Source organism: Leptopilina heterotoma, unplaced genomic scaffold (genome assembly GCF_015476425.1).
Source record: "Leptopilina heterotoma isolate Lh14 unplaced genomic scaffold, ASM1547642v1 Lhet_42, whole genome shotgun sequence".
NCBI lineage: Eukaryota > Metazoa > Arthropoda > Insecta > Hymenoptera > Figitidae > Leptopilina > Leptopilina heterotoma.
In genome coordinates this window covers 1,430,780-1,450,493 of record NW_025111078.1, presented here as the reverse complement: position 1 = coordinate 1,450,493, position 19,714 = coordinate 1,430,780, and the positions used below count along the sequence as shown (strand labels likewise).

Sequence of the window (19,714 nt, the reverse complement as noted above, 5' to 3'; positions counted from 1 at the left end):
GTTCATATTTTTCGACTCAATGCTTTTTAACTCGAAATTATATTTTTTAGTTCATATTTTTCAATTTAAAAATATTTTTTCGTTTGAAAATATTTTCTAACTTAAAAATATATTTTTTCTGTTAAAAATATTTTCAACGTAATTTTTTTTTTGTTCCACAAAACATTTTGTAACTCAAAAATAATTTTTTAAAAACTTTTTAGTTTTTTTGGTTAAAAAATATTTATTAAAAACATTTTGGAAGCTTAAAAATATTTTTCAACCTAAAAACATTTTTAGTTATTTTTTCGGTTAAAAAAAATATTTGTTAAATTTTGGAAGCTAAAAAATATTTTTCAACCTAAAAATACATTTTTAGATTTTTTTTTTGTTAAAAATATTTGTTAAAAACATTTTGGAAATTAAAAGCCTTTTTTAATCAAAAAATACTTTTTCAGTTAAAAATATTTTCCAACAAAAAAGTAATTTTTTGCATTTAAAAAATATTTTCCAACAAATAAATAATGTTTCGCACTTAAAAAATATTTTTTCGCTAAAAAATCCTTTTTTTTCTTTCAAATCCATTTTTTTCCACAAAAAAGTAAAATTCAGGCGCTAATGAATTATATTTTCGAATCATAAAAATAAAATTAAGTTTTCCCTAATAGCATTTTTTTTTCAATTAACAATGACGAATATATTATTAGTATTAGTAATCTAATAATATAAATTTCTACTATTAGCATTATTTTCTTCTTTAAAAATACCTCAAAGAATTCTTCAATTAGAGAAGAAATTAAAAATGGTAAAGTATTATCGACAACATCAACGTCTCTCCCCAGACGACTGAGAGTTCGACCAATTGGTGTTTGATCGAAAAATGATATCGGAGCCCGAATAACGCAATCAAGAGCGCGTTTAAAAATATTTTCGGACGCAATTATTGCTCCTGATAAAATTGTGAGAAACATTGTGGGTGCCGCCAAGCCTATAAAATTAAAATATTATGCAAGTGCGCAAAAAAAGAAAAATTTCATATTTGTGCTGTGGGCATTAATAATTATATAAAAAACGTTCAATAAGCGTTAATTCATTTTTTTTTAATTTACAATATAACATTCAAATTTTAAAATTATTATTTCAAAAAAGAAAACGTGAGGCACGAGATTTATTCTTTTTGACAGACAAAAATTTTTTCCAACAAACAAAGGAGAATTTTTTTCAATTCTTCTTTTTGATTTTATTGAAACTTTTTCTTTCGTTTAATTAAAACTTTTTCTTTTTATTTAAATTTTATTTAAACAAATTCAATTAATTTAAACTAATATAATTAATTAAATTAATTCGAACTCCTTTTATCAATTTCATTAATTAAATTAATTCGAACTGATTTAATCAATTTAATTAATTTAATTAATTAAATTAATTCGAACCAATTTAATCAATTGAATTAATTAAAACCAATTTAATTCACTGAATTAATTTAATTTTATTATCAATTAATTAAATTATTTTCTTTAATTTAAAAAATTGTGATTTTTAAAAAATTGTTTTTCGCATTTCTTTTTTCAAAATAATTTATATTTTCATCAAATAAATAAATTCGAACTAATTTAATCAATTGAATTAATTTAATTTAATTTTCAATTAATTAAATTATTTTCTTTAATTTAAAAAATTGTAATTTCTAATTTTGAAAAAAAAAATTGTTTTTCGCATTTCTTTTTTCAAAACAATTTTTTTTTCATCAATTAAATTAATTCAAACTAATTTAATCAATTGAATTAATTTCATTTCATTTTCAACTAATTAAATTAATTTCTGAAATTTTCAGAATATTAATATTTTGAAAAAAAGAAGTCAGGATGAAAATCATTGTCTAAAAAAATAAACCTCGTGTTTTTCTAAGGAAAGGGAGAAAAAATGATTTGAAAAAATTTTCAATCACTACACAAAATGCAGTGGAAATAAAATGAATTTCGATGTTTTTTGTTAGTGCTGCATTCGCATATTAATTAAAAAGTGTTAAATATCTACAGGTGCTCGTTAATTCTTCTTCAATTCTACTCCTAGGCGTTGATTTTTTTGACAAAAAAATTCTTTCTTTTACTTCTTTTTCTTGAATAAATTATTAATTCGCTATTTTTCAGCTATTATTTCGCTAACAAATCTCATTTTCAAAAAAATTTCCCCCCATTTTCTATTTTCGTCTTTAAACAAAAAATTTATCAATTTATCATAAAAAGAAAATTTCTAGTTTAAAAAATTTTTATTATTAAAAATTCAAAAACCCATAATGTCAATATTTATACAAAAATTTCTTGTATGGAAAATTTTAGAAAAATACAGAAAAATTTCTAAAAATTCATCGAAAAAAAATTCATTGAATAGAAAATAGTATTAAAAAAATTTATAGAAAAAAAAATTCATAGTAAAAATATTCACAGAAAAAAAATTCTTATACTATGAATTTTCTTTCTTTGGATTTTTTTTACTATGAATTTTCTTTCTATGAATTTTCTTTCTACGTATGAAAATTGTTTACCTTTGAAATTTTTCAATAAAAATTATCTTTTCCCTTCAAGTTTTTCCCCTACAAAAAAAATCCGCAATTTATTTAGAAAAATCTCAAGAAAAATAGCAAAAAAAAAATTTAATTTTTCCCAAAAAAAACTCAACTACCTATTTCTCAGAAAGCTTAAGAACAAAAAAGTTTGAAATGCACAATTGAAAAAAAGGAAAAGATAAAAATATCTCAGCAAAATCGACACCCATTTCTTTGCACAGTGTGATTATTAATAAATATTATTTTCAAAATTGTGAAAATGGTTAAAAATCCGAATAGTTTTTGCATTAGTTAAACACAATATTTGTACCCATTGGTGGACCATGTGATGGTTTTTGGGGTATTTTTTTTTTTTTTTTGAAAATTTTTTTAGTGCGAATCGTTGTTATATCAAGAATTTCTTACTGCCTATTAAAAAAAATAGAGAATAATAATTCAAGTATCATTCTTGAGATTGATTTTTGCATACCGATGCAAGGCAAAATAACCAAGCTTTAATTGTTGGCGGTAAAACGTTATCAATGACGTCAATGTCCTTTCCAAAACGATTAATGACTCTGCCTATGGGTGTCGTGTCAAAAAATCCAACAGGCAATCGCAGAATGCCAAATAATAATTCAGAATGGAGCAGTTTGCTGCTTCGTAGGCAGCCAATGGCCATTATTATTTGTGCAAAACACACAAAAGAGGCTGAAATACATTTCAATTACACCCATCATCATTTTTCTTTTCTTTTCTTTTTATTAATTTTTTAAAAATTTTTTTACGATTTTTTTACTATTTTTTTTAGTCCCTTGAGTCACATAATTTGAAATTTTTTCTCTTTTCCAAATATTTTTGGAGAAATATTTCTTTTGTAATCGAAATCGAAAAGTTCTTTTATTACAATAAATGTTAATAATAACAATTTTCTTTACCAAAATTGAATTGAAATTTCTTTCAATAATTTGAAAATATTTTTTCATATTGTGATTTATAAAAAAATAACCAAATTTTTTTTTTAATTAGAAATAAAATTTTGTAGAGACATTTTTCAAATTCTCTCAGAAGTCATTGATTTGAAATAAGAAAATATCGCAAAGAATGGGAAATTAGTCTTCTAAAAAGAAACAAAAAAAAAATTTGTTCTAAATTTGTCGCGAGATTTCGAAACCGAATTTTTTTCTCATAGGACCAAAAAGGAATTGTTTATCAAACCAAAAAATTAATTAGACAAATTTTTATTGACTAACAAAATCTTATTAATAAAATATTTAACTACTTCTAATTTTAGAAATATTTTTTTTTGTATTTAATTAATAATCGTCATCAATTAAAATTTTGACCGTAAAATGAAAATTCGGTTCGATAATAATTCCAATTTTTGGAAAATGGGAAAATTTAGAAATTTAGAAATTTAGAAATTTAGAATTTCAGAATTTCAGAATTTTAGAAATTTAGAAACTTAGAAAATTAAAAATTTTGAAAATTTTGATATTTTGATATTTAGAAATTTAGAAATTTGAAAACTTGTTTAGAAAGTAATTAGCAAAAAACGAATTTTTCTGTATCAGTTCTTTTGTGTTTAAACTTGAATTTTTTTGCGAAAGAGCAGCAACATGCTGTCAATATAATTATAATTTTATAATTTAACAATTAACTGTGAAATATAGGGAGACGAATTGAAAAATTTTTGCAAACGAATCAAAAAAGAGGAATTTAATAACTTCATGCCAAAAATCTGAACTTTTCTTTGAAACTTTGATTAAAACTAAATTTTATTGCAAAAATCGGGGGGAAATGAAATATTTGAAATTAATTTTCGAAATACTACTTTAGAGGCTTCTAATTACTACTGAAAAGTTAACATTTAAGTGCTGGTCAACTTATACATGCAAATTATTATTTTTTCTTTAAATTCAGACAATAATTGTATTTTTAAGTATAGAAATTTAAATAAAAAAAGGAAAATTCAAATACAAAGAAAATTAAAAAATATTTTTCATTTTATTACCTAATTTTAAAAGGAAAAAAGGAAAATTTAATTTAAAAAAAATTATAAAAAGAAAATGAAAAAAACATTTTAAAAAAGAAAAATAGTTTCTAATTTTATTAACTTTTAATTTTAAAAGAAAAAGAAAAACTTAATTAATGAAAAGTAAAAAAAGAAAATTAAAATTAAAAAAATATCGTCTGAATTACAAAAGCAAAAACGATTAATCAATGAAAACTGAATGAAAGTTTGTCTCTCATAAACGTGAAATGTTAAAAAAAAAACTAATGACATGAGTATTTTTTCTTCATGAAAAATTGATTATGAATAAATATTGAACCACTGGATGAAAAAATAATTCGAAACGTAAACAAAATTCTTCTGAAACTTGACAAATATTCTCTTCCTTGTTTGGAATATTTATATTTTCCATCAGAATAATAATAATTAGCGACTCTTAATTAATTTCCCCGTTTACTTTTTTTTCTTCTTTTCTTTACAGGATTAACGAACAAGTCAATCCATTCAGCGATTCAATAATGATATGAAAATCACAAAAACAAAATTTTTCGCACATTCCCTAATTTTTCTATGAAAAAAAAACAGAAAAAAATCAAAAAACACATTTACGAATCACGAGATGATTTGATTTTTAAAAACACAATTATTTTTTATGGTCTAAATGTATATCTCTTAATTAATAGTTCTCCTTTTTTATAATTTTAGAATATTTTCCAAAAAAAAAATTTTTTTCTTAAAATTTATTTTAATTTTCAATTTATTTCAAATTATTTGAAATAAATTAGTGAATTGAATAAATTTCTATTGAAAATAAAAACAGTTTTCTGAAAAATCATTCTAGAATTTTTTTCTCCCCCCAAAAAATAATAATTCAGATAAAAAGAATTCATTTCGTTGTTCTTTTAAAATAATTTTGTAATAATAACAATAAATTATTTTATTCAAAATCGAATTTAAAAATTAAAATTTTTTAAATTTGAAAACAATTTTTGGTTTTTTTCTGAACAAGTGAACAAAACGAATGAAAAATTTTCTGAGAAGATGAGAATGTTTTTAAACTATTCGAAAAAAAAGAAAAGCAATGGAACAATCGAATAATGTAAATCACATCTAAATAAATGAATGTGAAAATAAACATTTCTCTAGAACAACAAAACGTGAAAATTTCAGTAATGATTCTTTGAAAAATGAATTGGTTGATTGAATATTATTATATAGTAATTATATTAAATTTTTCTATTAAAGCAAATAAAGAAAAAATTGAGTGAAAAAAATTACTTACCCTGTCCCAAACCTAATGCACTGTAAACTCCGAGATACATTTCATTATTGACTGTCTCATTCGTCGAGCTCACATTTTCATATCTTCCCGACCATTTTGCCAGCCAAACGTTAGATCCAATGCTGAACGATTGGAAAATTGCGTTCATCACTATCGTTGAAATCGATAAAAACCATCCAATTGATCTTAAATAGTGCGAGTATACTTTCCATTTTACCTGAAATGCAAAATTTTATTAAATTTAGAAACAAAATTGTCCCTATAAAAAATAAGAACTTAAGTAGATAAATTTTGAGCGCGAAACACGGGATTTAATTTATTATTCTTGGTCAAATTTTTTATTTGCAACATAAACTTTAATTTTCGAATGATTTCAGATTAAAAGTACAAAAAAATTATTAACTGATTATGAACTGTATTATTTTTAACAGATTAAATGTTATTTTTATTATTATTACTATTATAGTATTTTTTTATTTAAACACTGTATTTTTATTTTTATTTATAAATTAATAGAAGTTATCAACTTTACATAAATGTTATTATATTTAGCAAAGAGTCGAGACTATTAAATAAGTAAAGTATTTTCCAAGAGCACAAAAATAATGAAGCTAAATACCATAAAAGAGAGGAAAACATGTTGAATTTTAAGAAATTCGGATTTTTGAATTTTTGATAATTTTCGATAATTTTAGATTTTTTACCAAAGAGTCGAGACTATTAAATAAGTAAAGTATTTTCCAAGAGCACAAAAATAATGAAACTAAATGCCGTAAAAAAGAAGAAAAAATGTTGAATTTTAAGAAATTCGGATTTTTGAATTTTTGATAATTTTCGATAATTCTAGATTTTTTACCAAAGAGTCGAGACTATTAAATAAGTAAAGTATTTTCCAAGAGCACAAAAATAATGAAACTAAATGCCGTAAAAAAGAAGAAAAAATGTTGAATTTTAAGAAATTCGGATTTTTGAATTTTTGATAATTTTCGATAATTCTAGATTTTTTACCAAAGAGTCGAGACTATTAAATAAGTAAAGTATTTTCCAAGAGCACAAAAATAATGAAACTAAATGCCGTAAAAAAGAAGAAAAAATGTTGAATTTTAAGAAATTCGGATTTTTGAATTTTTGATAATTTTCGATAATTCTAGATTTTTTACCAAAGAGTCGAGACTATTAAATAAGTAAAGTATTTTCCAAGAGCACAAAAATAATGAAACTAAATGCCGTAAAAAAGAAGAAAAAATGTTGAATTTTAAGAAATTCGGATTTTTGAATTTTTGATAATTTTCGATAATTCTAGATTTTTTACCAAAGAGTCGAGACTATTAAATAAGTAAAGTATTTTCCAAGAGCACAAAAATAATGAAACTAAATGCCGTAAAAAAGAAGAAAAAATGTTGAATTTTAAGAAATTCGGATTTTTGAATTTTTGATAATTTTCGAAAATTGTAGATTTTTTACCAAAGAGTCAAGACTATTAAATAAGTTCAGGAATTTAATTATTTTAATAAATAAGAATTTAAATATTTTTCCTAAATTTCTCGTGAAAATTAATATATTTTTTTAGAAATTTTTACGTTTTTACAAAATAAATTTAATTATTTTTCAAAATTTAGATATTTAAGTTATTAAAAAAAGAACATTTCGAATTCTGTAAAAGACTCAAAAAAATAAACATAAAGTATCAGTAAAAAAAAAATCCAAAAAGAATACTCACACTTCCAGTTTCCGTTTTTTCTGTTTCAATTAATTTCTCTCCGGTTACAATTTTTGCCGCTTCGTTATCTTTGATACTATTTGTTCGATTGAGACTTCCAGAATGTTGACTTTCCGTAGATTGCGCTCTTTTTCATTAAAAAAATAAAATATAAAATCATTATTATTAGTTATATTATTCATTAAACATTACAAAAAAAAGAAAGATTTCACAAAATTAGCAAAAGTCAAAATTCGATCAAAACTAAAATAAAATTCTTACAAATTTAAAAATCAATATACCTTTGAAGTGAACCGTTTAATGATTTTTTATCCGATGTTGTAATCGATTCAGGATAATTTCCCGATATTTGAGTCTTGACGTATGACAATTTTTGCTGTAATTCATCTTTTCCAATCGTTGTTTGTAAACTTTGTTTTATTTCATCCAAATCGCCGTCCGCAACGTCGTCCGGTTTCACTGTTAAAATAATTTTATACTAATATTATTACATAAAAAATAAACAAACAATAAACAAATTATTCTTCTCTCCAACTATTTATAATTTCCGTTTTTTTTCAACATTAAAAAAGAACATTTAAGTTCAAAAAAAGAAGAAGAAGAAAAGATTTACTTATTATTTAATTTAATTTTGAGTCTATCAAGCTTTCCGAGTCGTGAGACTCGGAAAGATTGATAGACTCAAAATTAAATTCTTTCACAGAGGGATAAATTCATAAAGATCTATTTATATTTAAAAAAAAAATTGAAAAGAAAAATACTTTAAAGCAAAAAATAATCACTATTTAAAAATAAAAAGAGAAAAATTTCTCACCTTCCTGAAGATGTTGTACAAGAAATTCAGCGAAAGCCCCACGTTTAGCGAGAAGTTCTTTAAAAGTGCCAATTTCCGAAATTTCACCGTCTTTTAAAACAACAATATTATCGACCTTTGGCAAATAAGTGATGCCATGAGTGACGAGGACGCGTGTTTTTTTCCTTATAAGTCCCTGGGGACCCAATAAATGTTCGAAAATATGTTTTCCCACATGTGAATCAACGGCGCTCAATGGATCGTCGAAAAAATAAATATCGGCATTATTATAAATTGCCCTTGCCAATGAGACTCTTTGCTTTTGTCCGCCTGATAAATTAATTCCCTTCTCGCCAATTTCCGTTTGATCGCCGGCCGGCAACATTTTTAAATCCGGTCCCAATGCACACGCCTCAACGACTCTATTGTAAATTGTTTTATCTAAAGTTTTGCCAAAAAGAATATTGTCCTGTAATGTTGCATTTTGTATCCATGCCTGCTGCGAGACATATGCGATTGAACCCTGAAAATAATTAAATTCCATTGTAGCGCATAAAATTTATCTAAAAAAATCTTTTTACTTTTTCTTTTAACTTCAGCTTTTTTTAATTATTTATTTATTTAGTAAATAATAAATTAGTAAATCAAACTATTTTTTTGTTAAACTTTTTCTGGTAATTATTGATATTTTTTTGTATCTTTTTCCAAAGTCCGAAATTTTTTTTAAATTTTGAATCAAAATTTTTGTTACAACATTACTTTTGTCTTAAAATTAAATAAATTTTACGATATAGAATTTCGAGTATTTACCTTTGTGTTAACTCTGCCATTTAATTTGTAAGTTTCGCCCAAGAATGCTGAGATCAATGAACTTTTTCCTGAGCCAACAGTACCAACGACAGCGACCAATTGATTTTCCTCGATTTTAAGATTAATGTTACGCAAAACAGGAGTGTCTGTTTGCTCCGAATCCCAAGCAAATGTGCCTTTTTCTATTACTAACGGATAAGCTGCAAAAAAAAAAAAACAAAAAATTAATTCCTTTTTTTTAAAAGAAAAGTTTTAAGAGAAAAAAGAAGAAAAAATTTTTAAAAATTTCTAAACCTACAAAGAAATAAATTTGTAAATCTATACAAAATACTAACGTTCGTTTGAATCGTGATGAACATTGTCTGGATCCAATTCTTCCGAATTCATAAATTTATTTATACGTTTTACCGAAACGGAAGCCTGTAAAAAGAAATTTTCATTTTAAAAAAATTACAATTAAAAATAATTACAGTTTTAAAAAAACAATTACAATTTTCAAAGATTTCAAGTTAAAAATCATTTGAAATTTAATTATTTCTAAAAAATTTTTCTTTTAAATAAAGTACAATTAAAAATAATTACAATTTCACAAAACAATTAAAATTTTCAAAGATTTCAATTTAAAAATCTTTTGAAATTTAATTATAACTAAAATTCAATTTTAAATCAGTTTTTTATTAGGAAATTCTACGCGAAATCAATTATTAAAATAAAAAAAATTAATAATTTATTGAATAATTGAATATTTCTTGAAATTGAATTCTTATAAAGAATTTTATCAAAAATTTCTTTAAAAAAATTGTATTCTTTCGAAGACTTCTAATAAAAATTTTTAAGAATAACTTTTTCGACGAATTAATTTAAAAATGTATAAAAATAATTTAATAAAATAATTGAAAGTCAGCGATAGTTTTCATTATTTATGAAAATAATTAAATTATAGGAAAGAATAAAATTTATAAACATTTATTTAAATATTTGAATTTTTTCGAAAATTTTAATGAAAATTGTATTTAAAATCATTGAATTACAGTGAAAATTTTTCTTATTTATGAAAATAATTGAATTTCTGCGAAGAATTTTATTAAAATTTTTGAAAATAATTGAGTTTGTGAAAGAATTGTGTTATTTATAAAAAATAATTGAATTCTTGCGAAAATATTTATTAATTTTGAAAATAATTGAATTCGTTCTACGAATTTTATGAAAATTGTCTTGAAAATATTTCAATTCTCATAAAGAATTTAATCAAAATTTTTCAAAATAATTGAATTATTGCGAAGAATTTTATTATTTAGAAATAGAATTAAATTTTTTTTTAAATATTTAACTATATTTTTTTCTTATGAACAATTTTATTGAAATTTTTCAAAATATAATAAAATTTTGTAGAAGAATTTTATTGAAATTCTTTAAAATAATTAAATTGTTGCCAAGAATTTGATAAATTATGAAAATAATTGTAAGCTTGCTGAGAATTTTATTAAATTTTAATTTGAAAATGTATTCAAAATATTTCAATTCTCACAAAAAATTATAATCAAAATTTTTTAAAAAACTGTTGAATTTCTCAGAAGAATTTTATTATTTATAAAAATAATTAAAGGAGAACTTTATTAAAATTATTCTATTGAAAATAATTGAATGTCAAAAAAATTTATGAGAATTTTATCAATATTTTTGTGAATAATTTTTTTATGTTTCAATTTTCAGGGAATTTAATGTTGTGCAAATTCTCTCTCAAAAAAAAAGAAATGAGTGTGAAACCTGTAATTTTTCTACTGTTTACGTACCTGAACGACATTGCTGATCATCATTGGTAACATGGAGAGGGGAAACCTCAAAATATTAAAATAAGTAAGTGAAACGAATGCTGTACTACTGTCCAAAATATTATTTTCATCAACGAGTACAAAAGTGGCGAACGATACCAAAGAAACCTGAAAAAAAGAAAAACATTTGCAATAAATATACTATTTAATTTCCATTTCCATTTTTTTTTTTGAAAAAAATTTAGTTTCATTAAAAAATAATTTTATTTTAATTTTTTTATTTCGTAAATACATGAAATAATACTCACCAAAAATGGTGCGCAAGACCAAATGAAACTTGTGCCCGCATTAAGATAAGCAGCCTCTTTAAGAACTTTAATTTCCTTATTACGAATTTTGAGAATTTGCTCCTCAAACGATGGTTCCCAGGCATAAAGTTTCAATACTTTTATTCCACTGAGAACTTCATTCATTAATTTAACGCGTTCGTCTTTATTTTTCATTTGTTTTATCTGTAAATTTCTCACTTTCCCAGCGATCAAGGCATTAACGGGAATTAATATAATCATCACAGCCAAACCGGAGAGTACCGATGGTCCTAAGCATTCCCACAAAAAATAAAGTGCAACTGCAATTTGCAATGGCGCCGACCATATCATATTAATGTATGCAGTCACATCCATAAATCTTTGTGCATCAACTGACATTAAATTGACAATTTCACCAACTGTCGTTTCTTTGCGCGCTGAATTTGATACGCGCAATGCTTTTCGATAAATTGCCGCTATTAATGCAGTACGAATACGTAGACCAACCAAAAACATACGATGAAAATATTGTGACAATATTAATGTTTGAAATACTGCTGTTAATAAGAGTATTACTGCATAAAAATAACCCTTCCACATATGTTCATCTTGATTTGGATTTTGTACGAATTTTATCAATTTTCTGTGAAAAAAAAGACAAAAATTTATATTAACAACAATTTACAATTATCAAATATCAAATTCAATTTCTTACTAATTTCCGATTCAAAAATTAAAATATTTCACAATTATTAACTATATAAATAATTACACATACGTAATTATTATTATATTCTAAAACTTTCATTGAATTCTTCGAAAAAATTCAAATTTTCAAAAATTAGAATAAAATTCATTAAAACAAATTTAATTATTTTCAAAAATTTCAATTACATTCTTTGCAAAGAATTCTATTATTTTCAAAATTAATTAATAAAGTTATATAAATTTAATTTTATTCTCCGAAAGTAAAATTAAATTAAATAAAAATTCGCCATACAAATTTTCACTTAAATTATATTAAAATTATTAGTAAAATTATATTATTAATAATAAATATAAATAAATAATAAATTATTACAATTATTATTAAATTATATTTAAAATAATTTTGAATTTATTTTGTCGTTTAAAATTAAAAAAAAGGAATAAACATCTGCTGAATAAATACTTAAAAATGAAATGAAAAAAGGAAAGTTTTAAAATTTTAAAGCATTTTATCCTTGAAAAATGTGAAATTAGCAGGCGGTCTAAACTTTCAGGTAGAAAAAAAAGGAAGAGGACTTACTCTAAAATCTTTGGGCTGACGAAGGTCATAATATCCTGAATAAGTTTAAGTGATGCGCCAAACAAAAATGTTGGACCAAATGCCTTGCACAATGGCGATAGAATTGATGCCGTTTTCTTTTTATTCATCGAATTGAGATTAATTTGTCCTGATCCCTTTCGAAATGACGCCTTAATACCTTGTGAACTGCAACAATTGGCTTCTCTTTTAAAATGCAATATAATCAGATCCTAATAGTACGTAAATAATCATTGGCACTCTTAATTTTTAATCTTACCTTAATTCATCACTCCATGGTTCATCTCTATTTTTGTTCGCACAAAAAAGAAACAAGACAAACAAAAAAAAGTCAAGTATAAACGACGTTTACGTACAACTAGGATTTTTCTTCTTCTTCTTCTTCTTTTTATTTTAAATTTCATCATTTTCTTTAAGGTGCTTCATCCAAAAGATAATTTTTATTTAGAAATTAACAGGCTTAATTAATTAATTAATTAATTAATTAAGCCTTTGAATACAAATAATTATACAAAAATATTGAAAAACTAACTTTAGAAAAATAATTAAAATATAATTTTACAGGGTTGCCAGAAAAATTAAATTTTGTTCTTCCCTGACTGAAATTTTGCGAAGAGTTTTATTAAAATTTTTGACAATAATTTAATTCTTGAGAAGAATTTCTTTATCTATTTATAAAGATAATTTAAATTTTATTAAAATTCCTTAAAATAATTGATTTTATGGGAAGAATTTTTTTGTTTATCAAGCTAATTGAATTCTTTTGCAGAATTACTCAAAAAAAATTTGAAAATAATTGATTTTCTGAGATGAATTAAAAGTTATTTATGAAAATATTTGCATTACTGCAAAGAATTTTATTATTTTACTGAACATTGAATGTTTCTTAAAATTGAATTCCTTCGTCAAGTTTTAATAAAATTTTTAAGAATAATTGCATTTTTCGAGGAATTTATTTAAAATTAAATTAAAATTTGAATTGAAATTTGAAATTTTGTGATGAAAATAATTGAATTCCTAAATGAAATTTTATTATTTATGAAAATAATTGAATGTTTTCGTAGAATTGTATCAAAAAATTTTTTCAATAATTAAATCCTTTGATAAATATTATGAAAATAGTAAATATTGAAAATTATTGAATTGCGAAAAACTTTTGAAAATAATTGAAATTTTGTAAAGAATTTTATTTAAATTTTAAGAAAATAATTGAATTTTTGGCGAAAAATTTTGCTATTTTTAAAGATAATTGAATTCTTGACAATATATTAGGCAAAATTTTTAAAAATAATTGAATTTCTTCGAAGAATTTTATTATTTTTGAAAATAATTGAATTCTTGCGATGAATATTGTTATTTTTGAAAATAATTGAATTTTGCAAAGAATTTTATTAAAATGCCTCAAAATAATTGAATTTCTGTAAAGAAATTCAATTTTCTTATTTATCAAGATAATTGAGTTGAAACATTTTAAATAATTAAATAATATTAAGGTTTTGTATAAAAATTGAGAATTTTCTTTTGAATTCTAATCATTTAATTTTTTCCAGTACTTTTAATAAAAATTCCTGACTTTTCCCTGATTTCCCTGACTTTTCCCTGAATTCCCCGATTTCTCTGACTTGTGGCAACCCTGTTTTAATATCTAATTATTTATTTTTAATTCAATTGTATTTTCTGAAAGAACAAGAATAGAAAATCAAGAAAAAAATTGCAATCAAATTTATAAAAATTGTATAAAGAAATAAACTTTGCTTAACATTTTTTTCTCTTGAAAATTTAAATGTTTTTCTGGCAAATACAAAATATTAATTTTTTAAATGTTGATTAATTTTCGTCTCTCTAAATTAGTGAATAAATTTTTTTTTAATGTATTTTATTCTTTCTTTGGATGAAAGACCTTAATAATAAAAAACAGTTATTGAAATATATAGTTTCTTTTTTTAATTTTTCTATAGTTCTTTTCTATAACTTATTTTTAACCTAAAGCCAGAAGGACAGAAAAAACTTACTGCTCTGTTTTGTTGAGTTTTGCATTCCAGTATTTGTCGAAGCGTGGAACAATTTCGTGAGCCATATCTTCAGGATTCATGGACCAAAGGTCACCAGTTTCAAGAGGTTTTTTGAATCCCTTCCATGCCAGAGAATTGAACCAATTAAAGAAAAGTCGAGATGGAAACGAAGCACTCTGCTCTGGACATGGCTTTTCAATCTTCAATTAAAAAATAGAATATAAATAAATAAATACATAAATAGATACGAAAATAAAGAAAATTACAAAATAACATTAGTTCGAAGCAAAAAGTAGAAAATTTTATAAATTTTCTTTTAAAAAACTCCAAAAATTGCGACTCATTTGTTTTTCTTCGAATTTTCAGAGTTTTTTTTCCTAATTTGTAAAATAATAACAATAGAATTTGTAAAATAATAAATAATAAATATCTTAAAGATTAAATTTATTATATTTATATTTATTATATTAACATTAAATTATTAAAAATAATAATTACTATTCACGATAATAATTAAGTAATAAAATATAAATCCACAAATTGGATCAATTATATTCCACTCTATAGATAATTAAGAAAACAAAAAAATACATACAAAGAAGAAGCCAATAAGAAAGAAAATACTCACCCGAGCATAATCAGTGACTTTGGGTTCGGCGTCGACGAAAAAGTTGAGCACAAATAATATCACAACAAGTGGATAATAAATCATGTATGATACAAATTCATATGTAACTTCCTCCTGAAATAAACAAAAAAACACAGTTTTGTTAAAACCTCAGCAATAAAATTCAATTTACAAATAAAGATAACACATATTTGCGAAAATCTGCAAACTTTGAGATAAATTACATAGTCATTAAAAAGTGATTTACATTCCTCTAGAGTGGCAGTTCTTTTTTTTTTTGTTTGTTTACCTTCAACGACGATGATCTTAATAAACTTCTATAGCGAACGCATCCAAAAAGTGCATGTAGAAACCAAAAGAGGAAAATTAATCCTGAAGTACGCATGCCAAACTTTTTGTTATAAACAACAAGTACAGCTGCCAAAATCTGAAATGATACAAAATTTTGCAATTTATGACTTTTTAATTAATTCTCTCTTGCTATTTTTATAATCTTTTTTTCTCAATTGCTTTTCTAATTTTTTTTCTCATCTATTTTCTGAATATTTTTTTTTTCTAGGCATAAATTTTCTTTCTTGCAAAAAGAATGACACGTTTTTTTTTCTCTATGTTACGTAACGGAAAAAAAAGAACTTTTATGGTGTTGTTTTAGGAAAATTGATTTTTACTTACGTAACTAAATACGTTTATACAGGGTGTGTAGAAATCCACATTATAAACTACTTTGTAAGTACTAAAATGAAGAGCCATCGCTAAATCGACTATGGCAAGAATAATAAGTCCTATGGTAAGTATCAGTTTCGATATAAATAGCCATGTGTAAGGAATATTTCTTTTCCTGCTATTCAAAAGGTAAAATACTTCTATTATTGAAAAAGTCCAAAGGAAAATACACGGTATCCATACGAGAACTGTTTTTTGAAAACATTCCGTCACATCGGGATCGTCCGTGTTCCATGTTAAGTTTGCATCCTAAAACAAAACAAAAAATTCATATTTTATTATTTACAAATAGGAAATAATTACAAATTTCTAATTAACAATTTTACCCCCAGGGTTGAAATTTAAAAAAAATTAGAAAACCATAAATTCTTTCCTTAATTCAACAAAAAAGAATAAATACAATAAAAATATAATTTTTCCAATTATTCAATTGTTCGGAAATTCTTCATTATATTAGAAAATAAAAACTTGCAATAATTTTCTTAAAAATTCGATTTTAATTAAATTCTTCGAAGAAATTTAATTATTTTCAAAAATTTCAATAAAAAATTGAAATCATTTTTTTAAAAATTCGATTTTAATTAAATTTGTCGAAGGAATTCAATTATTTTCGAAAATTTTCATTTTCATTTTTAGCAAAGCATTTTTTTCATAAATAATAAAATTCTTGCCAGCAATTCAATTAATTTCAAAATAATTAATTCATTTTAATTTAATTTTAATTAAATTCGTCGAAAAAAATTCATTATTTTCCAAAATTTCAATAAAATTCTTCACAAAAATTCAATTATTTTCATAAATTGTAAAATTCATTTCTTTTTGTAAATAATATAATTCTTCTCAAAAATTCAATTATTTTTATAAATAATAAAATTCTTCTGAAAAATTCAATTATTTTTAAAAAATTTGACTAAAATTGTTACTGAAATTTAATTTTAAATCAATTTTTGTTAGAAAATTCTACGAAAATTGAATTATTTAAATATAAAAATAAATAATTTATTGAATAATCGAATGTTTCTTAAAATTGAATATTCAGAGAAAATTTTATCAACAAATTTTAAAATAGTTGAATTCTTATAAAGAAATTTATCCAAATTGTTCAAAATAATTAAATTTTTTTTAAAAATAGTTAATTACATTTTTTGATAAACAATTTTATTGAAACTTTTCAAAGTATAATAAAATTTCTGAGAAGAATTTTATTAAAATTCTTTAAAATAATTAAATTACTGCGAATAAATTGTATAAATTGAGAAAATAATTTTATTTATGCGAAGAATTAGAATAAAATTTTCGAAAATAATTATCGAATTTTGTCTAGGAATTTAATTAAAATATTTGAAAATAATTGAATTTCGGAGAAGAATTTTAATATTTATAAAAATAATTTAATTTATGCCATGAAATTAAATTAAAATTTTCTAAAATAATTGCATTTTTCCTAGGAATTTAATTGAAATCGTATTAAAAATATTCCAATTCTCATAAAGAATTTAATCAAAATTTTTCAAAATAATTAAATTCTTTTAAGAAATTTTAATACAAATTTTATTAACAATTGAATTCTGTCAACAAAATTTTATTAATTATAAAAATAATTGAAATTTTGGTAACAATTTTATTAAAATTTTTCGAAATAATAAAATTTTTGCGAAAAATTTTATAAATTATGAAAATAATTGAAATTTTATCAAGAATTTTATTAAAATTTTTGTATATAATTGAATTTTGGATAAGAATTTTATTCATTATAAAAATAATTGAAATTTTGCCAAGAAGTTCATTAAAATTTTTGAAAATAATTGAATTTCGGAGAAGAATTTTAATATTTATCAAAATAATTGAAATTTTGCCAAGAATTCAATTAAAATTTTTCAAAATAATTGAATTTCGGAGAAGAATTTTATTCTTTACAAAAATAATTGAAATTTTGCCAAGAAGTTAATTAAAATTTTTGAAAATAATTGAATTTCGGAGAAGAATTTTATTATTTATAAAGATAATTGAAATTTAAAAAAAATTTTGAACATAATTAAATTAAAGAAAAAATAGAAAAAAAGGGAAAAAATGGATAAAAAAAATTCCTCAAAAGTGAAAAAAGTAACAAAAAACTGATTGTTTCACAGAATAATGAAATTAAAAAGAATACAATTTGCTCACTTTTGATTATTGAAGCGATTTAAATTTGTTCTATTTAACCCGCATTTTCTTATCTTATTAGAAACTGACGTAATCTTTAAATGTTGATAGCCACTGGATATAATTGTTTCAATTCCACCAATATTGACAGAAGCAAGGGCATAGAAAACTGAGATTAATAAATTTAACATTGTTTCATATTCGTTATATATTATTTTTTATTATTATTCCTCAATCGAGTTTAAAATTTTTCAAGAGAAATAAATCATCACGAATTGTGTCAATGATTAATGAGAGCATTCAATTTAAAAATTAAAGACGATTAAAAGTAATGATTAAAAACTACTTTACGTGAATTCCATGTTCAAAGGATATTTCAACCTTGAGCTTTGATTTTCTTCTATAATAATAGACTTGTATGTATTTCTTTCATCAACCATGAAAGTTGCATTACTGTAAAAATTCTCTTATACTCTTTTTACTGTACAATTATTTTATCAAAAAAAAAAAAAAAATGTTGACTCGATAAAATAATTTTTAATTTCATATCTTTAATATCAAAAGTAGAGCAACTTGAGTCAATTCGAAAATAAGAAATTCTTCAATTCTTCAAGAATTAAAAAATCAAATCAATTATTTTATCCGAAAACAAGCAACTCTTCTTGTATAAACTGAAAATTCAATATAGCACACTAACGGTATGTCTATAACTGCAATATATGTAAATTATCATTGCAATTTTAAGTATCACGCGTGGAACTATTCAAGAAAACAATCAAAAGTCAATTTTCTGAATGAGAGAATTTTTACTTAAAAAATGAATTATTCCAAATGTTCTGAATTAACCCTAAAATTTTCGAATTTTTACGTTATAATCCTTGTGATGTAAATTTTTCCTGTTAAAATACATAAAAAAAAAAAAAATGGTACAAACTAGAAAAAGGAGAAGAAAAACTTACCCAAAACTTGGAGCCACAAAATTGGTCCAAAGTGTGATTCTCCATTCTGACACATTTATTCCCGCGTTTGCGAGTTTAACAAACAATCACAATTGACACAAAATAACCGATTTTACACTTATTTTAATTCAAGTTGACTACTACTATGGCCTTTAATTGGAATCACATCAATGTCGCGACTAAAAGGGTTTTTTTTTCTTTCCTTTCCTTTACGAATAATTGACCGTCCGTTCTTTCATTTCTTTTTTGCAAAAAAAAATATTACAATTAAACACTTGAGAAATGATGAAAAACTTTGAAAGAAATACTTTTTATTTGAAAGAAATAGATGAGAATTTTCTTAAATAATGAAAAATAAGTACTGTGTATAATGCTTGTGAATGCGATGGTCTCAAGTTCGCGAGTAATCGCGTTTTTCCGGTCAGTTCGGCTCACCAACCTCGTGTAACTCAGTGTAACTGAAAATTAATCAGTGTTGGTGATTTATATGTTTGTATATGTTTATACATAGTGAAATTGCTGACATTTTCTCACATTTTCTCCCTCTGCGCATGTTTATTTTTCCTTTGTTCTCTGCAATTTTCCCCTAGACACCTGGGTTTTTCCCCCACTCAATTCAGGGCAGTGCGCAAGCGCCAAGATGGCCGACCAATCACAAACTGGCGGGAATTTCAAATTGTCACTAAATTCAAAAAATTCCCGCTTGGCCATTTTTATTAAA

The 19,714-nt window shown here is 22.9% G+C and overlaps 1 protein-coding gene across 8 annotated transcripts in view; it reads right to left on the bottom strand.

The window, feature by feature from the left end:
- LOC122506422 (multidrug resistance-associated protein 1) overlaps positions 1 to 19,445 on the bottom strand; it is a 36,959-nt gene extending 17,514 nt beyond the window's left edge. The window contains exons 1-16 of one of the 8 annotated variants that reach the window (XM_043618582.1): positions 18,994 to 19,445; positions 15,842 to 16,141; positions 15,459 to 15,596; positions 15,170 to 15,283; positions 14,542 to 14,741; positions 12,789 to 12,815; positions 12,512 to 12,715; positions 11,224 to 11,866; positions 10,937 to 11,083; positions 9,479 to 9,563; positions 9,144 to 9,343; positions 8,355 to 8,856; positions 7,822 to 7,999; positions 7,541 to 7,667; positions 5,821 to 6,037; positions 3,015 to 3,235 (exon numbers count right to left, since the gene is read on the bottom strand). In XM_043618582.1, coding sequence (XP_043474517.1) covers positions 3,015 to 3,235; positions 5,821 to 6,037; positions 7,541 to 7,667; positions 7,822 to 7,999; positions 8,355 to 8,856; positions 9,144 to 9,343; positions 9,479 to 9,563; positions 10,937 to 11,083; positions 11,224 to 11,866; positions 12,512 to 12,715; positions 12,789 to 12,815; positions 14,542 to 14,741; positions 15,170 to 15,283; positions 15,459 to 15,596; positions 15,842 to 16,141; positions 18,994 to 19,038 — 3,348 coding nt within the window. In that variant the 5' untranslated portion in view covers positions 19,039 to 19,445. Of the gene's footprint in view, positions 1 to 746; positions 968 to 3,014; positions 3,236 to 5,820; positions 6,038 to 7,540; positions 7,668 to 7,821; positions 8,000 to 8,354; positions 8,857 to 9,143; positions 9,344 to 9,478; positions 9,564 to 10,936; positions 11,084 to 11,223; positions 11,867 to 12,511; positions 12,716 to 12,788; positions 12,816 to 14,541; positions 14,742 to 15,169; positions 15,284 to 15,458; positions 15,597 to 15,841; positions 16,142 to 18,993 lie in introns of all 8 variants that reach the window. The other 7 variants (XM_043618583.1, XM_043618580.1, XM_043618581.1 and 4 more) reach the window with 7 other exon arrangements.
- Between the last annotated feature and the right edge of the window lie 269 nt (positions 19,446 to 19,714).